The following is a 21,589-nucleotide window of genomic DNA, read 5'->3' as shown; positions in this document are numbered from 1 at the left end:
TAATAGAAGGGGTTGGGGCTGTTTTTTGATTCAGTGAGAGAATTTGTGTTTCCCCAAAGGGGGAAGGAAAAAACATACTAAGTGCCTAAATACTAATATACTTAACACTAAATATGAATACAGTAACAACTAGCTGCATTATGTAAACTGCATTAAGACCAGAGCTCAATATTTTAACCAAGGGCCTGCTACCCTTGAGTGTTTACACAAAGGGTAAAAACACAGAGAAACAGATCACATCATTCTCTGCTCAGATCACTCCGGTGACTTCCTCTGGAGCTCCGGAGGAAATCCAACTGCCACCACCAACCTGTCTCGGTCTCCTCCACCCGAACCCCAGGTGCCCGACTCCAGGTACACGGGGCTTATATGCTGTTCTTAAACATACCAAGCTCAGGCGCTTTCCTCTGCCCAGATCTTTGAGTGGATCCCTCATGCCATTCAGATTTCTGCTTCAATATTACCTCCCTAGAAGGGCTTCTCTAAAAGAAGACACCCCCCCCCACCCTCATCTGTTTTCCTCTAGCAATTTTCCCTGCTTAATTTTTCTTCATGGCATTTATCACTCCAAAACTGTATTACATACATATTCATTGACTTATTGTCCCCCACTCCCAGGAGACTGTAAGCACCGAGGGTGGGGACTTTGTCTGTCTGGGTTGCTCCTGTACCTTCCCCACCTGGAACAGTACCTGGGAGGTGCTCAATCAATATCTGTTAAATTAGAAAGCTGTCTTCCACCTTTTTCTGAATGCTTATCACACTTAAAATATTGACAGCGGTCTAACAGTCATAACAGTCATAATTAATACAATTAAATATTTATATATTTATATATCATAATAGTGTTATATAATATAGTAATGATATATGATGAATTTAAGATGAAATAATTAATAACAAAATATTAATAAGCAAACATTAATTGAGATAGTACTGGGTATGCACATGATCTATTTTTTTCTAAAGATTTTATTTATTTATTTGTCAGAGAGACAGAGAGAGAGAGCACAAGTAGGGGCAGAGGGAGAAGCAGGCTCCCCGCTGAGCAAGGAGCCTGATGCGGGACTCAATCCCAGGACCCTACAATCATGACCTGAGCCAAAGGCAGACGCTTAACCCACTGAGCCACCCAGCTGCCCCTATGCATATTATCTCATTCAATAGTCATTATAACTCCAGCAAGTAGGTAGTATTATTTTCCCTAATTTATACTTCAGGGCACCGAAATCAAGAAATTAAGAAAATTTGTTGAGATTCTAACAGAGTTTACCTGACTCCAAGGTAACTAACGCCGACCCAAACGGCCCTGAAATGAACTGCAGGTAGATTTGAGGTGTCTTACCCAACAGGAGAGAAACAGGAAAGCAAGAGGGCCACTTAGCATGAATTAAACTTTCTGGCGAGAACGAAATGACAAAAAGCCCTAGCAAATGCTTTGGGAAACCATTTGAAAGCATTGAAATGGAGTGAGATAGTTTTCACCTACTCAATGGTACTCATCAAACTAAACAGAAGGCGGATTCAGCTTCACTGCTTAGGAAGCCAAAGGAATGTTATCTAGATCTTCTGGAGGCCACAAGACTCATCTTACAGATGAGAAGGTCTTTGACTGATCCAGGCAGACACCAAAAACACAATTTCCTGCAAACTAATGACTCGCCCAGAAGACTGCGGGACTGTTAGGAAGAGCCTTTGCTATGCAATATGCTGCATGCTTTATCTATGTTCAGAAAGACCTTGCAAAATCACTCAGGCTCATTTTCACTCCAAGGCTAAATGAGGAAAAGCAAAGTCCAAGCTGAGGCCCGAACGGGTGTGTCAACCTCATTATGACCGCTAGTAAGGGTGGGGGGGGTGGGGGGGGGGCTGGTCACGTCCAGGGAATCAGTGCCATATTAAACTGTGATCTAAACTATGAGCCCTGTATCTGGAAACCACTTTTGCAGGACAGCTGCTCTCCTGTTCTTTTTGTTTGGATCATAAAAGTAGAATTTTAATCCACTGGGAATTTGTGGGGGAGGGGAATCAAACTGATTCTGATCCAACTAGGTCAGGAAAAAAATAAGAGCCGATTTTTTCCATCCAAGTCGTGTAGTCTGGTTGGAGCCCATCCCACTCAGGGACAGCTATTGTCTACAATCACCGAGTCTCAACCCTGAGACCCAGTGAAAAGGAATTTTCCCCTCTATCAGCTCTAGCCTTCCGAAGAGTCGCTAAAGGTGACTGTTTCTGTCTTCTCCTGGGTGATCTCTTTCTCTATAGAAATCAGGAGGCTGAACCAAATGTTCTGTGCTTCACTGGACAGACTGGTCTTTCTTAACCAGGCTCATCAAACAGTGGGCATTTTTTGTTCGCCTGATAATAAGTGTTGGTGGGTTAATGGGTCATCTTCAGGAGAGAGGTCAGAAGGAAAACACTGCAGTGTTCAAAGCTGGAGCTAGAAATGCCAGCCATCAAAGGACACAGTACTCAGTGGACAGCGATGATGTATAGGGCGTGCACTGGCCAGCCTCTTCGGAGAGGTCACATCTAACCTTTACCCTCAGCAAAGCCAGAGAAGATCGCCGAATGTGGCTGACAGCTCTCTGAGGCCCTGGTGAGAAGCTGGCCAGGGAAGCCCGGGTGCCTGTGCTAGGGGAGTTCCTTTTCACTGAGAGAATTGTATTTTGTCTCCTCTGCAGACTGACGTTGCAAGTACTTTGAACATTGAAAAGAACAAAAAAAGCAAACAGCCACAAAAAAAGGGAGGGGTGGGGAGGAGAGAAAGAGAGAGAGAGATATCAGCAGGGGTAGTTAGTAAAAAGGGGCCCGGAGACAGAAAACCTTTTGTTCCCCGAATTCGTTTCATGTAGAGATTGGGAGGTGAATGGCTTTGAAATGAAATGGGTTTATGAAGGAGTTGCTAGGTCACAGGAAGCACGACTGTCAGACTGCTTGCTCTGTGAATTCAATTTCTTTAAAACCTAGGTTAATCTGAAAGAGAATCTCCTTTTCCCGGGTTTTTTTTTGGGGGGGGTTGGCGGATGGGGAGTAAAGTTCGAGAGGGTTCCCCACATCGTTCTATTTTCCACCCTTTCTGCTAATAGAAGAAGAAATGACCACATTACAAGTTCTTTGTGAGTTTTGCGAAGTTAAGAGGTGGGCGGGGCCCCGCGCTACCTTGGTCCGCCAGCCAATGGCGGGCGGTATGCAAATATAGTCGGTGCTCGGCCAGCCTCAATCAAAACAGTGAGCTCAGAGGCTGTGCCGGAGGGAGCTCTGCGCGCTGCGACTGGCAAACCCGCCCAGGCCCGGACCGTTCTCACTTTCATTTAGCCCTGCACTCCATGGAGGGGCGGACTCGCCAGTGCTTCATGCAGTCTCACTAGCGTAGGAAAACGGCTTGACTCTCCCCGCCGCCGAGATGAAGTATAAGGTAAGCGGATGCCTTTTCCTTAAGGTTTCCGCATGTGCGTCCGTGTGTGTGTGTTGCCCACTGTGACAACTCCTCTCCAGGGACCCCTTCGGGGCCTGGGAGAGATGGGTCTCAGTCACCGAGGTAGGCATACGTCAGGCAGAGACCCAGTCTCTGAGACCCACTCCGGGAGTTCACAGCACACCCTGGTCTATCTCCCCTGAACGTTTTGGGAATTCGTCTTAGAGCTGCTGCGGGAGCCCTGGAATTCGGAGGCTGTCTAACTTGAAGAGGAGTTCAAGTCTCCGCGAGGCTCCCCCCAGGCCTGGCCTCCACTGTACCGGAGCTGTAATGAGAGAGGAGTCAGAATTGCTGAGTCTCTCAGACTGGCTCTCAAAGCAGTTTTCAGCCTTTGCTTTAAGCATTTGATATGAGAAGCAGTTTGCCTTATGTACCTTGGGTGGGAGAAATTAAAAGCCCCAGGTACTGTTACACAGCGGATGGTGGAGAATTCTGACATCCTAAAATGATACTGGATGTAAGAACAGATGAGGATCTGCCGTTTCTTGAAACTACTTTTACTGGTCTTTGAATGGGCTGAGGGTCTGAAGTGTCCAGCCAGCTTATTGTCCCTGTAGCTTACAGAATGTCATGATACATTATTTTCCCATGCATTTTGCTCCATTGTTTTTGTGTATTCTTGGCAAAAGGATTATAACTTGCTCGGAATATCCCTATTTTATTTAAGGCACCCCCATCTAACCAGGCAAGCAGCTTCCAGAGACACTGCACTTCGAAGCACATTGCAGTGAATTGGGTGTGACTTCTAGAATAGACATGAGACCTAATGCTTTTAAACAAATGTGCTATTATTAAAATGACGGTTGGCAAGGTGGCTATGCTTTTGGATTGACAATTTGTATTACCTGTCTGACCTTCAGGTTTGTGCTAGCTGGGAGCTACTTTGCTTCCTTTCTGAATTATGTAGCTTCTGGCCCATCCTTTTTTAATGTGAGGTTGTAAATACTCGGTTCTGGCTAATAGCCACTGGTTAACCTCAGTGATAAATCTTTTATTCAAAAGCTATAAATCTCATTCAAAAGCTCTAAATCAAGATGCCAAAAGTCTTCATTATAATGCATGAGTTATGGTTCTCCTTGGAAAGGTTACATGTGTGAAGGCACATGTATCAGTTATCATTGTACTATTAGCTTTCCATTATTATTATTATTATTATTATTATTATTATTATTATTATTCCATTATTTCTCCATAGGAAAGAGCAGTGGAATGAATAATCCTGAAGATTCTTAATACTTTTGACTTTAGGATACAACCAGCAACAAATCTTCTACCTGGCAGGAAAGTTCCCATTCTTGAAGTGGCTCACCCCATATTTCCACAGTCCCTTGTTTAGAATAGTGATTGGCCTAGAGATTCCTGAGCCTGCAGTGATTCTTTCCTCCTCCTATCCCTATTGCTGAATGCATTTAGTCTCATAATAACCACCTTGCAGGGGGAAAGCAAAGAGAAAATATGTTCATACGTTTATGACTGGAAAGTACAAGTGGCTGAAATCAACGCTGAATACCTCGATCTAGAAAGTGACAAAAGCGACAAAGTCTAAAGTCACTTTTATTCAGTGACCTCATCGTGTTTCGTTTTACTCTTATGGAGAGAAAATGGCACGGCAACTGACGAAATAAATTGTGATTGGCATTCATGGAAAAAACCCTTCTCTTTGCCGGGTCTTACCAGTGTTGAACACCCTGCCTGGTGTAAATATATGGTTGTGATTAGCTCATGTTATTAGCTTTTTTCACCAGAAAAAACATTGATTTCTCTTATCGGCTAAATGCCAAATTGACACCTTGGGGTGACTATAAAATAAAGCAGTACCTGAAGAAATCTACTGTCCCTGTCTTATAAAGCCTGTCTTCTCTCTAGTAATGGACAACTCTATTTCAGGAGATGATTTTGTCATTTTAAGTCGAGGAGATGACGCAAAGGTAGAGGGATGATAAATAGTATTAAGAGTTACCGTGATAATACAGGATTGTCATATTTAACCCTTCCAAAAACTCTATGAGGTGGGTGTTATTTCCAAATGTGGAAATTGTGGCACAGAAAGGCTAACTGATTTATCCAAAGCCACACAGCTTTAAAAGTCGCAGAGCTGTTAATTGAACCAAAGCGATCTGGCTCCAAAACTTGTGACTTTAAGCCACTATTAAAGAAAGAATCATCTGTGACCTCCCTGAAACGTCCTGTGTGACTGTTTTTGTCCCCCAGGGAGTTTAAAACTATTTCATCTCCAGTATTCCTGCAGGATAGTTTTTTTTTTTTTTTTTTTTTTTTTAGCTATAACTCGACAAAGCAAAGTATAACGCACGTTTGGCAGTTATTTGTTTAATCTGAGCCACTTCGGTAGTAAAACCAGATTATTATTCGATTGTAAAATCCTGGAGTCAGGAATTATCTTTGAAACCCCGTGTCGCCCTACACGCTATAAATGTAGCACAGTCAGACTTCTGTTCACTGTAGAGATTTATAATTCAGCCACTGTAAGTTTTCTTTTTTTTAACTAGATTATCTGGTTTGGCTACTTCAGGAATCATAACTAGAGGGCAACCAAACCCCCACTCATTCTGCGCTTTTCCGCAGCCTCAGGCCGGCGGGGCTCTGTATTTAGAATTATCTTGAGAACTGTGGAATGTAAGCTATTACTGATGAACACATCGGTTCTGGTTAGCACACATCTAGCCTAGCTTGCTTCCATTTTATGGTTCTTGGTGGTGGTGGTGGTGTTCATGGGGAGGCTGCAGTTTCATATGGACTTTAGGTGCCATCTGTCTTAAAAGGCTTCACTGTGCGGTTCTGTGATAGTAGACTGTAAATCGCAGGGCCTGCGTTTATTGAGAGCTGTCCACAAGCTCTTCTGAATATGCAAAGCATGTCCTGAAACGGGGGGAGGGCACGGTGCCTCGGTGGTGGTGGTGGCTCGTCCAGGGAAGGCTCCCGTTCTGAGGGTCTGGAAGCAGATCGTTTCTGCTGTCCGCCAGGAGGGGGACTGAAGCATGCGTGCACAGCTGTGTTTGAGCGGACGCCCGAGACCCCGCCCACTTTGTGCAGGCCCAGGCCTGGTTAGAGCTCAGCCTGCACTGCCTGTCTGATCTCTAATAGCTGAGCAGCCTCTGTGACTGCCAAATTTCGGAACCCTGGGTGCCTACCCTAAAATTCTAAATTATGTTATCTAGTCTACCATTCCACAATTTTTTTTTTTTTTTTCACTGAAGTATGGTCGACAACAAATTCACTCTTCAACGTTTTGAGCCAAGAAAAAGTACAGGTGGAGCTTATAATAGAAATGAGAAAACTGGATTCTGGAACGCAGATCGCTGTGTTCTGGTTGGCTGTGGGCAAACAACGTGTGTACTGTGGAACGCTTTTGAGGGGGACTTTGAAACTCCTTTTATTTTCTGGAGTTACATTGAGAAAAAATGATCGAGGGTCTTCAGGCGACACAGTCGTTTATGACTTCGATAATTCCCCGCTCTTTCCTTGCTCTGACATTTCGGCTTTGAATTATGTATTCTCTTGTCAGTGATTCGTTGCGCTCCATCCGAACGAGAGACTCCGGTCCCCCACGCTCCTTTTTAAATCTTAGGTGAGATCTAGGAATTTTAAAGGCACCGAAAGATGTTTCACGAGTAACTGAATTGTTTATGGATGGATGTGTTTATTGAGCAAACCCACTGTGAGAGCTACAGGACTTACCCACGTAGAGATGAAAGTCTTTGGAGAGCTGGAGGTACTCTGACGATACCAAATTTAGCAAGCCGCGCAGTGCGGGACATACCAAGGATTCCTTTAGCATCCTTTCCTTACTGTAATATACATCACTTCTTTTCTCAGAATCATCAGTGGCTTCCGGTCTGCTGCTCCTACCCCTCCCCCCCCACACCCCCAGACTTCTAAAAAACTTCCTCTCCACTTTTTCCCCTTTGCAAATTCCCTCCCCCTTGTGTGCCCTTATGACCTTATCGTCTCTTATTTTTTCATTCAAGCAGTCCTTATGCGGCTCTGCTAGCAGACTTGCTGCAGCTCGCCTCCTCCACCCACGTAGACACGGTGCCCTTACAACCCACCCCGTACCCACTACCTCTCTCCTCTCTTTTGACTCTGCTGTGGGAAAGCTTGGTCTCTTGCTGCTTCCGTTCACTGGCCCCCCTCTCTGTGTCTACCCTACTGGGTTATCCTGTCACCTCCCACCGGCCAGGTCTCCTCATCCATCCACTCTATAAAACCATCAAAAGCCTACACGTTTTTCTCCTCGACTGACCTGTGATCCCTACAACAGGCTTTATGTTTTCCATTTCTGTCCTACTCTGTTAGCACTCCCTTACTTATTAACCCCTTCCAAGGAGTCACTATGGAAAGGATACCTGTAACTGCCATTGGGTGCCCCGGGGGGCCGTCCAGTTTTAAGGAAGCCCCACTGAAAATGAGAGCCCCCACCCTTTATTTGGGGGTAGAGGCAGATTGTTAGACAAGTCCTTGAAGAAAAAGTGTGATCTAGGATCTGTTACAGCCTGGAGAGGGCACGGCCTTGATCTTACATGTTCTTGTGGATAGAGTAGGGGCTTTGGAGAAAGGCATTTCTGTTTCTTGTGACTTACGGCTCGACAGCTTCAGGCAAGGCAAGCTCTCTGAGCCTCAATTTTCTTATCTGTAAAATAGGGATAATACCTGTGTCAGACTATTGTTCTAAGGCCCAAACAAGATAATACATGGATGTAAAGAACCACGGCTTTACCACGGCTTTACCACGGCTCCTGGCATATAGTAAAATAGACAATGCTAGTCAGCCTCGGCTCTCTGCGTTGATAGGTGTTGAGAGGATAGTATGGATCAAGACTTGGTGACAGGATTCTGTCAAAATCCCAGTTAACTAGTTAAAGATGGTTGAGTATTGTTTAGTGTGCCATGGGCCTGGATATGTAGTGTGGAAATGCAGATGCCAGACAACAGGGGTTTACCAGCACACTGATGTGCCCCTTTGCTAATATATGAATGACTTAGGATCTCCATCATTATTAACAAGATTTGATATACCTAAAACTACAGGACCTTGCTCGTAGTCAACACTCAACAGATACTGAATTGAATGTTGAAGGACATAAAATACTTTTACAAATAGCTATTAAAAAGAGGTAGGTGTTTTGTTTTGTTTGTTTGTTTGCCACTAAAAAGAGTCTTAATGCTGTATGGCATAGTGGAAAGGACCTGGGTTTTGTTGCAAATCCCACTTTTGCTACTTCAGGCCTCTGTGTCCTCATTTATAAAAAGGGAGTAATAATACTGATCTTATCAGATAGTGGCAAGGATATACTATATGAAAATCATCTATTTTTAGCACATAGGCATGTAAAAATGGCAGCTATTACAGGATGCATTATAAGACATATATAATATATAGATATAGAAGCATTATACAGATAAAAATTTAAGAGGAAGCATTTGCTAGAATCACTTATCCATAACAAATATATTAGTGAGGACAAGAGAAAGTTATCAATGTACAAAATTGAAGGTAAAATGTGAAGGAGGTGATTTGGGGGGTATGGAAGCTCAGGGGAAACTATATATTATCCTACTGCAGGAGATGTAAAGTAAGAGGTCTTGGTGATCTATCTTTAGGTCGTTTTAGGGTTAGAAGAAACCTAAACAAATTGGTTTGAGATGCCAGCCACTGGGCCCGTGGCATTACTCTGCAGTAACATATAGATTTAATTACCAAGCTTCGTTGCCAAGATAAACAAGAAGGACCACTGGGAAGAAATGCTGTATTTCCAACTTAAAGTGCAGAGAATAGCTGCTGGTCTCCTAGGTGATGGATGATTGCAAAGAATATGGGCATGGAAGGGGACATCCCCCCCCAAAAAAAACCCTGTTCATACTCCATCAATGGCACCCCCTCCATCTTATTTACTTAGAGCATTCCAGTCATCTCCCTGCGGTCATTCGTACTGGTTAATGAGGACGATGCACGCCTGGGGAACATTACAGCTTGGCTGCAAAAGTCTGTCTTCCTGAAGAATCTTCATTTTAAGAGAAATGGCCTTGGTGGTGATCCCTGCCACCGTCCCCTGGAAAGAGTGATTCTTTGAGAAGGTAGTTTTTAGTTGACAATGAGATCTAGGTGAATTGAGGCATATACTTCGAGGAAGATGGAACAGGCACCCCATGAAACATGCATGAGTTCTGACAGTCATGTTTTCATGCCTGGAGTGGGGCTGGGGCAGTTGATCATGGAGATATTAACTTGCCAGTCAAGTGCTCTCAAATACATATGCCTGGGCCCCATCATGGACTACTAAATACCAGTTTATTCTTTAAAAAGAGCTAGTCTTTTTCCCCCCAACCTCCTCCCCAACCATTAATGGTGCTAAATGGTGTTTAGGTGGTTCAGGAACCTTATTCCAAGGCTGGGCCCATCACTTTGGAGGTGTCTTATCTCTTTGTAAATCATGGTGTATATGTTGCAAATGAGAATTCCTCCTTATACTTCTAATATGTCAAGGTAATAGAAACGCTACCAGAAATGTTTCTTAGTGGAATGTTGATACTTAAGATTACCAGAAATAAAGATTGAGCAACCATGACTATTGTAAAGGTGCAAGCATTGCACAAAAATGTCTGATAGGATCTTTGGAGTTGAAATTTAATTCCTTCTTTACTCTTTGTGTGTATGTGTATGTGTGTGTGTTTGAGTGTGTTTCGGGGGGAATTATTTGGGAAGCTCGATAGAAAGTTGCAACAACCAAAAAGTATATAAGGTTAAGATTTAAACCAGATCTTTCCTATTTATTAAAGCAATATGTATTTAGACAAAATGATGTGCCCTTAATATTTTTTCTTATTTTTTTTTTTTTTTAGTTATGTGGAAACCTTATGCTCCTCTATGAATTAGCCTTAATCTCATTGATTTGTAGTAGTCAGTTCGTTATTGTTAACTTAGCACCTCACTCCCACAGGGGATGTGGCTAATGGACTCATGTAGGCTTCTCTGTCACCCGGCCCTCTGCTCTCCTAAAAGAATGAGCTAGAATTCACTCCACCCCCAATAACCATAACAAGCAAAACCAGCCCACCAGGAAACTAGTAGACTTCTAGACGCTCCAGGCTTCTCGGTGTTGAGTCTTTAGTGTCTATCAGGACATGTCAGTAATCTGTCGATGAATTCTTCTGTTTGTTTGTTTTTTGGTTACCAGACACTTGTGGTGTGAGTCCGAGTTTGGCAGGAAGTGGGTTAGTGGACCTGCAGTATTGCCCTACCACCACAACAGCATTGGCATAAGCAAAATTTTGAAGACCTCTTTTCCTTGAATGCTCCTCTGGGATGGAACTTCATGTTATTCTCCGATTCTCCAGCCTCCTCCACTTGGAGCTAAGTGTGTTGAGCGTACCTTTAGATGGGGGAAGGAAAGGGAGCAATAAGAATACAGTGAGCTCAACAGCATTCTTTATCTTAACCCCATTCCCTGGGAAGCCAAGACTTCTCGACGATCTCACAGAGGCCCAGATGGCCTTAAAATATATCTCATTTCCTTATAAAGATCATCTTGTCAATTGGAGAACATATCCATTGACTGAATCAAAGACTTTCATCAATACCTATCCTTTTTTTCTCCCAAATCCTAAATTCCACCAAGGCAGACCCATTAGAAAGATACATACTTGCATGCCTATCTTTTATTTTTAGCTTAAAATATGTATAACTTCTGTGGATATGCATCCACGTTTCACAACCCAACGATGGGACATACGGTCTGACAATGGGAAAGACACTTGAAACTGGGACTGTCTTGGAAAGTTCGGGAGCACACGGCCACCCTAGACAGTCAACGTGAATTGATCCAAAGATCAGCCGCTGAAGGCATTAATCCCTTTTCCCTATGTCAGCCTTTTGACAGGAAATTATCTAAGAGGTGCTCTTGTTTTAAGTGAATTCAGGTGAATTTTTCACATAGAGTCATCAATACACTTTACTGGTAAATAATTAGTTGGTTCTTTTCTTTTCCCTTGCAGAAATAGGCATCTCTAGAAATGAAGGAAAGGCCCTTTTTGAAATATGGACCTGTGCAGAGAACACCTGAGAGCCAGAAGCAGTGAGGGAGGTTGTTATTTCAATTGTTCTTGCTTTCGACCCAGCGGGGCGGCTCTGCACCTCATGGCCTGCAGCGGCTGCCATCAAGCCTCCTGCCTCCCTTATTAAGATCTTAATTACAGACGCAGCTTACTTCATTGCTGCAGGGAAAGAATTTAGTTTCTCTGAACTGTGTCTGTTTTTTGGTGTGGCAGGTGTAATCACGATGAGATCATTTCTGGTTTGTTTTCTTTTCCTGGAGGAATTTTTTTTTTCCAAGGGGGAGGAATACAGTTCTTAAGGCACAATTTCATGAGCTCATAATAGTGCAGTAATAATAACTGTGCTTTGATTTTATAGAGACCCTTTCTTCTGAAGAAATCAGAGTGTTCCACATATATAATTTCATGATTTCTCATAATATTAGAAAGAACGTGTTCATTATCCCCATTTTGCAGGTGGGGAAATAGAGATACAATAGGTGTGATTTCTTGGCCATTACTCTTACAGTCCGAGGACTGAGATTAGATCCTGTTAATTCAGCGAGTGTCCATTCCTCTATGCAGGGTTCTCCACTCAGCGCTGCTAACTTTTAGAGCTCGATCATTTTTTGTGATGGGAGACCGTCCTGTGCATTGCAGGATGTCCTCTACCCACTGGCCACCAGCAACACACACGCATGGTGACAACTAAAAATGTCTCCAAACATCACCAAATCCCCAAATCCCCCCTAGTTAAGAATCACTGGTCTCATCTCCCCTACTTCTTTCTGCTTAAAAAAAAAATTGCCTTACTGGTTCTATGTGACAGAAGCACAAAAATACAAGCACAGAACCATTCGCTATAATTGTACCATCACTGAGGTTGAGCTTCACATCACAGGTCCTCAGCAAGGGGAAACTTCCTCTTACATACGTGGCCCTGGTGTGTTCAAGTGAATACCACAAAATACTAAGAAGCATGAGGTCTCACTCAGACCACATGTAAAACCATCAGACTGTCTCTAAGGCAACCTTATAGTTCTCGGAAACCTTCCTCTGTCGTGTGTGTGTGTGTGTGTACACATACATGTGTGTGCATGCGTAATGGATATATATAATTTTATATTGATGTATACAAAATAATGGGACACGCATTTAGAACAGAACCTTGAAAAAAGCTATTTTATTCTTATAAACTGGTATATAATACGTACATGTAGGAGCTTGTCTATATACCTAGCTGCTGAACCATTTCATTTAGAGGTTTTCTTCCATTCCTTGTGCTCTTGCCATATTTTCTCCCTCTTCTAGCTGAGAAGTTACAGCACCTGAAGGTTCTTCCTTGAGACGTCTCTGCAGGTGCAAGGCTGACAGCCTATGGTTGTAGACACCCTTTCAGCCATGTATACTGGTCCATTTTTAAAAACTCTTTGATGACCTCACAAGTGAAGTGGGATAATAGCAATCAGGCAGTGAACCTAGGTAAGGGGACATCTCAAAGAGTTGCGGGGGGGCATCCAAGGTATGTCGACTGGGTCTGGCTGGGAGGCAGGCCAGGATTGCTAGTGTGTGTGTACTGGTGTTGGTGGATTTAGATATTACTTCAGACCCTGAGAGCTGCATACCTTGGTGTAGGAAGATAAGATACGTGGGAATGGAAAAAATAAGATCTTTCCCCTCTTTCAAATACTTGATTAGATGTTATAACTTTCGTGCTTTGCCTTTTGAGAAATGATACTGGTTTTTGGAAATAAACCATAATATAGTGGACTGGCGTCTCCTACTCCTTTATAACTTAATTCTCATTTCACTTCCCCAAGTACCTGGAGATTGGAGGGATTTGTCTAGACAGGCAGATAGATGTGGTCCAGTGCCAACACTGTAATGTTGGCTGAAATCCAGCTGGTTGTTTTATTGTTAATAAAAACCTATCTTTTGGGTGAGTGGGTGTCAGGCCTTCATCATTATATGGCGCCCGTCAGATTTATCTAGGGACAGAACCCTGAAAAGATTTTGTGCCTGCCCCATGTTTTTGATCCTTTGCCAATATACTATACTTAAATCTCTCAAAACCAGGCAACCTGGGACAAATGCTTATAAATTCCAAGGCTTAATAACAACAGTACTAAATTCTAAGATGGAGAGGTTCTCAGGAAGCACATCCTGGTCCAGTGGAAAAAATCCTAGATTAAGAGGGGAACCAGATGCTAGTTCTGGCTCTGCTGCTAATCTAATAGATGACTCTCTGGGCTGTAAAACAAGATCGGGTTTGAATGATCTCTAGAATCCCTTCTTGGTCTAAAATTCTAGCCTAATTGGTTCTGGTCAAGCTATGGGTGACTTTTGGTTCTAACACATAGAAACCACGGTGTCCTTCCACCTTCTTTAAGACCCTCAGGAGTTGCTTAAAAAAAATCTCAAAGACCATAGAGGAATGGAAAACCGAGCTCCTGAAGACATGCGTATTGTTTCTGATCATCAGACTTGTGAGGAAATGCTACTTTCTCACTCTGGTCAGGATTCAAATTCATCCTCCACAACTGGCCAAGAAATAATAGAAGGTGACTATGAAGTCACACACACACACACACACACACACACACACACACACACACACGCAGGCCTCCCTAACAACCCATTTGTAATTTTTTTTTAGATGAAACAAAGGATTTGCTCCAGGCTTTTGTTGGTTTCATGGTAAACAAATCCCATCATATGTTGTTTTGTCCTGCATCAAGCTTCAATCAAGGGAGAATAGGTGGCATTGTGCAAAGAAGGAAGGAAAACCAGCATTTGAAGGAACACTTATTTAATCTCACATCTATGCTGTCCATATGATGTGACCAAATCTGATCAGATGGAAAATTCTTTCTGAGGTCCACATATCAAAACTGGCCAAGAGCCTCAGATCTTCTCACCAACTCTCAAGAGGTAGTGTCACTTTGGTACATGAACCCCCAAAATAATGCAGGGTTCTAAATGATACCTCATCAAACAGGAATGGGCCAATAATGGAAGAGATGTTAAGATTCCCAAATATGGGTGCCTTGGGTCTTGACCACACACAGGATGCAGCCCCACAGTGGCCGTCAGGACTGCTGTGTGTCAAAGAGTACCTTTGGAAGACAAGTGTCTAATGCCAGATTTCTTAAAGCATTTTCCACTCAGAAATGCTCAAAAGAGAATGCTATGGGTAAAGTTCACAAGGCTAGAAAATCTAAGAAAATGTGAGGATTTGGGGCAGAGTAAATGACATGAATATTCAGAAGGTCCGAGATACTCATGTAAGCTTTGTGACCACCATAGGAGTTGAGAAGCACTTTCCAGAAAATGAAAATCATTGGCTGAAATGTGGCCTCGGTGCCAGAGAAATCTTCACAGCACATGTTGGATGCCCCTCACAGGGTATCAGAAATATGACTAGGGAAATTCTCCTGCTGCCTTCCCATGACTAGTTCAGATCACATAATGAACACCATGTCAGACTACAGTTGACATATATCGCTGAGAAAAAAATCTGCAAGTGATATATATCCTATCTTCTAACTCCTGAACTTTCTTGAAAGTCTCATGTCTGCTATTTAACAACCTCCAGAGGATTCAGCTCCAAAAATTCAACAGCCCAGATCATCCAGTGAAAAAACCCAGGTGTAAACCAAGTATTCCAAGAATCAAAATCCAGACACTTGTAGACATCCATGTTTTCTGACTGTTACCTTCTTTGGGGAAATTCCACATTTCCCTATAACCCAAAGATGATGGTGGGGGGAAGCCAAAGTGGTTTGATTGCCCTCAGACCGAAGCTGATTTTTGTCAGCAGGCACATAAGCCTTTCTTTCTCTTCCCCAGTGTGTCCTGAGACTAACCTCGATGATGCTCATTCCTGAGTTACTTCCTTTAGGACTGATTTCCTTGACAATGGCCATTTCCTTCCTTACTGTGCCTGTTTCTCAGGATCTGTCCACTGTGTGTATGGGGTGTGCACGCCCGTGCATGCACACGCACCCCACCAGAGTCCAGGCCGAAAGTCTGGGAAGTTGGATACAGGAAAGTCATGTGGTTGAGAATGTGGCAGCCCCAAGGTCTTGGCAGGAGCTCCTACATGATAAATATAGAATGAAGTAAAAATAATAAGAGGAAGTCAGGCCATTGATGATGCTATCAGTCCTAATGGGGTGACACATCAGCCATTGTGTCTCATTTCTCTTCAAAGAACAGCATGAATGGTCATGGAAATTATAAGTCACACCTCTCTGTATTTGGGAAAGCAGATAGTTTCCCTGGCAGTGGGAGTAATAATAAGCTTTCTTGACATTTTGATAGCAACAACAACAACAACAAAAAAAAGGCAGGGAAGAGTGGGGGATGGTGTGGATACTGTCATATGACCTAGAGCTCTCTGTACCCGGTGTTCTGGCTAGTTGTATGGTATTTTATTCCCACCCCTCAGGCACAGCTGAACCAGGAACAGCAGAACCCAATGTCCTGGCAAAGCATGAATGGTGCCCAGTCACCTGCTGCCAGATGGAGGTCGCTGCACTGGAGGGAGAAAAAGCTCTTCCAAAGATGACTATATTTAATCTGGCTGGGATGGTCAGCTCCTCCTGGCCTTCCTGTTTGCTCAGTGGTTGTGGACACTAGATTCAAGCTCCCATCTACGTCATCATCCTGTTTAATGGGGGGGGGGCACTTTCCTGCTTAACATCTCTCACATTCTCTGGCTGTGAGGTCTGGACATGCCATTCATCTTTCTGGTTCTGTTAGTTCATCTTCCTATGTCCATCTGAAAAGTTTTGCCAAGTATCTTGCTGACGTCTCTAGAAAACAATTTCACCTTCTCTGTAGAGAACCAGGAAATCAGAGTCCAGAATCCATTTTAAGTTAGCAAACATTTAGTGAGGTACATTTTGCTTCAGACACTGGGCTCAAGTTCTGGAAACGCCAAAGGAATAGGCCAGCCTCCCTGAACTTCAGGAGTTCACGGTCTTGAATGGGATATTACAAGTCATACTGAGAGAAATACTATTACAAAGAACTGGAAAGGGAAACCGGCAGATATGTTTGGAAAGATAATTCTTCTGTGGAAGGCAGAAGATAGATTTTGAGGTGGGAGAAGGTAAATGCAGGAAAACCAGTTGTGAAGCAATTGCTGGACTCCCAATACAAGGTTGTTAAAGGCTTGAACTAGGAGAGGCAGTGAGGAGGAAGATGGGGGCCAAGCTGATTGGGTTCCAGATTGTGAAGAGATTCAGCAAACCTCTGGGCCTCCTATCTTCATGTGTGCTGTGAAGAGAGATAAAGCAGGAGAAAGGGGTTTTTACACTTGTTGAGTTAGCGGTGAAGATACCCATTAGCCAGTCGGAGACATGGGACCAGAGTGCGGAAGAAATTTCTAGGCTGGAGCCATGGATCTGTTATCTGGTGTGTTTAGATGCCATTGGTAGGGATAAGATTTCCTCTAGAGACTGAGCATGTAAAGATGAGCAAAGAACAGAGGGATCCCTTTGGAACATGATTAGTCTGTGAAGAAGAAGGTAGATGAGTGGTCATGAGAATAGAAAGAAGAGAAGAAACCAGAGGTGGAATCATGGAAGCCAAAAGAGAGCTTCAAGAAAGACTGGGGTGAGGGGATCAATGCTAGAGGCTACAAGAGTTAGGGTTCCCTCAAAGAGAATTTATAACTCTAAATGCTGATTTCCAATCCTAACTAGAACCACAGCTTTGGTAACACATGCATTTGACTTTGTTGAATACTGTCCCAATTCTGGAGCTGGAGACCCTGAATTCTTGCCCCAGCTCTGTGACCTTCTTGCCAGGTGGCTTGGCAAATCATTAACTCCTGGAGCCTCATTTTTTCTCATTTGTAAGGTAAAGGAGCTGGAGTAATTGAAGTTCCTTTGGCTTTCAACTTCTGTGCCCCAACTGTTCTGGCGCTCTGCCAAGCCCTAGTTGCATTTCTAACTGCCACCCTCCTGAGGCTAGCCATCCAACTGCCTATAGAACAACATAGCTCTCTTATCTCTCCTAGATTTGTTTCTCTGTTGACATTTCCTGCCCTAGAGATAAATATCCTGGGGCGGGTGGGAGAAAGAGGAGATCTTGAATAGACAAACCCCTTCTCCTGGGTTTTTCTAAGATATTCAGATAATCACCCTTCTGACTTTGTGGCCTTAAGGCATCACACCTCCACCCTGAAGGAGGAGGTCCCTCCACCTTCTCCTAACCAGACAAATTAACTCTTGATCTGCCTATCAACTCCATGCACTTTTGTTTTTTGGGGTTTTTAAATTTTATTTATTTTATTTTATTATGTTATGTTAGTCACCGTACAATATATCATTAGTTTTTGATGTAGTGATCCATGATTCATTGTTTGTGTATAACACCCAGCGCTCCATGCAGTATGTGCCCCCCTTAATACCCATCACCGGGCTAACCCATTCCCCCACCCCCTCCCCTCTAAAACCCTCAGTTTGTTTCTCGGAGTCCATAGTCTCTCATGGTTTGTCTCCCCCTCTGGTTTCCCCCCCTTCATTTTTCCCTTCCTTCTCCTAATGTCCTCCATGCTATTCCTTATGTTCCACAAATAAGTGAAACCATATGATAATTGACTTTCTCTGCTTGACTTATGAATGAGATGGTTTGTGTTCTGGCTGATGTTAATTTTGCTGTTATCTTCTTGAATGAACTCTTGCCCCCAAAGCACCAAGCGTTTTCAAAAGCCAAGCTCCTCACCCATTTTTTCCCCACTTTCTGATGGCTTGGGCTCTGCTGGAATCTAAAGAGATATATCCATAATTCATTCAGGAGTAATCAGAGTAGTAGTAGTAATAATATTTTGTCTCGGTCTCTTGAGGGCAATCAATAGTTTCATTATTGCTCTTTGCAGGCAAATATTCCATAAGAGGTTGCAGTGACCACAACTCATTATTAATTCAGAGAAATACCGCAAGATACAGTTCTCCTGATATAAATTGTGAGCAAGAGAAATATCAGCTATATATATATATATAGTAGCATAATTAAAACAGTTCTCCTGATATATAATTGTGAGCAAGAGAAATATCAGCTATATATATATAGAGAGAGAGAGAGAGTAGCATAATTAGGACCCAACCCTTGACAGAGAACTGACTGGAGTCTGACTCGGGAGGGAGCCTAAGCCCAAAGTGCCATCCAGCAAATTAAATAAGTTGTCACAATAGCTTCCTAAGCCTCCAGCAGTGTTAAGGTACTTGACTTGTATTAACTTATTTCATCCTCACAGCAAACCTTCCTCATTTTACCGATGAGGAAATTAAGGCACAAAAGGAAATAGTCTATTCTATAGACATGACAAGAATTGTCATCTTCAGAACTTTGCTATATAATGGAGTTGAGCCCTGTTAGGAGGACATTGTGTAGCTTAGAGTTGTGGAAAGAGAACTGAACCAAGAGACCATAGTCCCATTCCCATCTCTGACACCAACAGTGTGGCTTTGGGCAAATGATGAACTGGCCTCCCCAGACCTGTTCCTTTTTCTGTAAAACACGGAGGTTGGGTCAGGTGTTCTCTAAAGGTCTCTGGAAGTGCACGTAACTTTCCGTATGGGAGAGGGAGGGGTGTAGACGCCGACTCTGTAGCTTGCACAGATATTAAATCACTCACTCTTGTTCAGCCAAGGCTGAGAATATCTGTCACTGTGTGAGGTGTCCAGCTAGCACTTGGGTGCATGCCACCAACAGTCATGCCAAGCAAGCTCTCTTCCTAAAGCCTCACCTCTGTGGGCAGCAGGGAGGACTGCTGGGGAATCATGGACAACCCGTCAGGATAACTCACCCTGCCGCCGTTAGCGAGGACAACAGTCTCTGAAGGTTTTCCCAGAGAAACAGCTCTTGGGGCACATCTGAAGCATTAGCATGCTGCTTCCCAGGTGGTGGGAAGGTCAGGGGGACAGGAGACGAAGAACATCCAGAACGACTCTCACATGGGGATTTCTAGCTGCCTCGCATCAAGCACGGTCCAGTGCCCCACTTCAGTGCTGCATGGAGTCTCATGGCACTGACCCAACTCCACATGCCTCCAGCTTATTTGTGCTGATTAGGTCTGTAGTCCTTTGCCTTTCTACTATTTTCTGTTTCTTTTCTTTCCCTTCTTCGTAGCCACTAGAATCATACAGCTACGCACCCTCAGCTTCCATAGAACTAGTCCTAACTCTATCACTTCTGATTTCATCTTGGGCTTTTTTACCAGCCATTCCCAATCATTGAATGGGGCCCCAGCGAAAGGGACAGAGACCAGAGTGCTCGGCTCTCTCCCTACTCTGTAATCACAATACAATTCTGGTGGGGTGATCTCCCTCAGATTACTTTGGTACAAAGGACCAGAATCTTGTCCGTAACTCTATGACTTTTCTTTTAAGTTACATAACACTCAAAAAATGGAAGAAGAGAAACAGATTTTAGGATTATGACACATCCTTAAGTGGTTCCTCAAGCCAGGATAGGATGGTGCATAATTTTATCTTCATGTATGTGAATTTTTGTTAGGAAAAACCCCAGAGCTTCCTAGCATATAAATACTAAGTAAAATCTTCACCTAGTTTCCCTTGAGCTTCCCTTACTGCTCACCTGTCTACATTATAGACTTCTTGGATCTCAAAACTGTCAAGAACAAGAACTTCAACCTTATTCTTAAAAAAGCATCCTCAGGCTCCCTGGGTACTCACCTCTATGGCTTGATCTCCTTTTCTTAGGTTAAGTAGTTGCACTAAGAAGATTAACAGTAAGAGTAGGACCCCCTCCCAGGTACTAACGGGAGGGGAGCTGCCTTACATAATGCAGCGCCCCCCCCACCCCCAGAGGGGAGGCTCAGCACACAGCACAAGACTGTGGTTATAGGGCATAGTACAGGGGGAGATGATTAATGTATGTCAGTTCTAAAGGAATGAAAAGCACGGGGCTAAAAGATCAAGTCCATGTTTCTAGAGAAGCAAGGCGGGGGGGCAGAAATCCAAACAACTGCCAAAAATTCCACGAATATGTAAAGTCCTAAACATGCTCCACCCAATAGGCAGTCCCTCCTCCCACAAATGATCATCATCCCAGTGACTCAAGTGCATCCAGACACTTTAGTGAAGCACCAGAGAGATCACTTTTAGTTTTCCAAGTGCTTGTGATGAATTTATAGCATCCCGACTCCTCTGTGTGCTGGGAAGGGGCAGGCATGTGGTGATGGCTGCCATCATACTGCGAAACATGACTAACGCCAATAAATGAAATCTACGGAGCCTTTGAAAGGCTTCCAAGAATGTCAGCACGTACTGCTTGCCCACTCTCTGCTGAATGCCTACTTTGGCTGTCTGCTTAGTACTGAATGTGCCAGACAGGCCTTCATACAAAGGGAGAGAGTGTTTTGGGCCCATGAAAGGGGAAGGCAGAGCCTTTCTGATGTGAATGGTGAGATTCAAGAAGTACGGGGGGGGGGGGGGGGGGGGGGGGAGGGAAAGGTGGCAGGGTGAGGAGGGGCCTTCAGGAAAGGTATGAATAAAAGACCAAAAAAGAAAGTGGTGACATCTGCCTACATGCAGTAAATTCTTCATCGCTCCCTGCCATCCAGTCTGGAGATGTAGACTACTATCACCTATGCTCCATGCTTGATTATCATGGAAAAAATACTTGCTTGTCGACTCTCCCTGTATCCAAGGACTTCTTGATCAACTGAGAATAAGAATTTGTAAGCCCTGGGCGCCTGGGTGGCTCAGTTGGTTAAGCGACTGCCTTCGGCTCAGGTCATGATCCTGGAGTCCCGGGATCGAGTCCCACATCGGGCTCCCTGCTCAGCTGGGGGTCTGCTTCTCCCTCTGACCCTCCTCCCTCTCATGCTCTCTGTCTCTCATTCTCTCTCTCTCAAATAAATAAATAAATAAATCTAAAAAAAAAAAAAAGAATTTGTAAGCCCTGCCAAGGCATATATAAGTCTACTTTTGTTTCCATTTTAACGCCAGATATAAATGCCATGTGTACCGTTTGTTATTTGGGATTTTCTTTGACTCTTTCTGCCTCCAATGTATGAAAAGTTTG

The 21,589-nt window shown here is 43.6% G+C and overlaps 2 protein-coding genes and 1 long non-coding RNA gene across 7 annotated transcripts in view; 1 reads left to right on the top strand and 2 right to left on the bottom strand.

The window, feature by feature from the left end:
- Positions 1-21,589, bottom strand: part of SMIM13 (small integral membrane protein 13) — a 211,127-nt gene that overhangs the window by 91,722 nt on the left and 97,816 nt on the right. The gene's annotated exons all lie outside the window — the stretch shown is intronic.
- NEDD9 (neural precursor cell expressed, developmentally down-regulated 9) overlaps positions 1-21,589 on the top strand; it is a 180,247-nt gene that overhangs the window by 130,083 nt on the left and 28,575 nt on the right. Inside the window, exon 1 of one of the 2 annotated variants that reach the window (XM_036106552.2) lies at positions 3,040-3,418. The exons of the other annotated variant lie outside the window; for it this stretch is intronic. Coding sequence (XP_035962445.1) covers positions 3,407-3,418 — 12 coding nt within the window. The 5' untranslated portion in view covers positions 3,040-3,406. Of the gene's footprint in view, positions 1-3,039; positions 3,419-21,589 lie in introns of those variants that run through there. 2 annotated transcript variants of the gene reach the window in all.
- LOC118544668 (uncharacterized) overlaps positions 3,607-21,589 on the bottom strand; it is a 41,432-nt gene continuing 23,449 nt past the window's right edge. Inside the window, exons 2-3 of the long non-coding RNA XR_004921710.2 lie at positions 10,552-10,866; positions 3,607-3,743 (exon numbers count right to left, since the gene is read on the bottom strand). This is a non-coding gene — a long non-coding RNA (uncharacterized LOC118544668). The remainder of the gene's footprint in view (positions 3,744-10,551; positions 10,867-21,589) is intronic.

This window comes from Halichoerus grypus, chromosome 9 (genome assembly GCF_964656455.1).
Source record: "Halichoerus grypus chromosome 9, mHalGry1.hap1.1, whole genome shotgun sequence".
Classification (NCBI taxonomy): Eukaryota; Metazoa; Chordata; class Mammalia; order Carnivora; family Phocidae; genus Halichoerus; species Halichoerus grypus.
The sequence above is the reverse complement of the archived record's forward strand: the minus strand, read 5'-3'. Positions and strand labels throughout refer to the sequence as shown.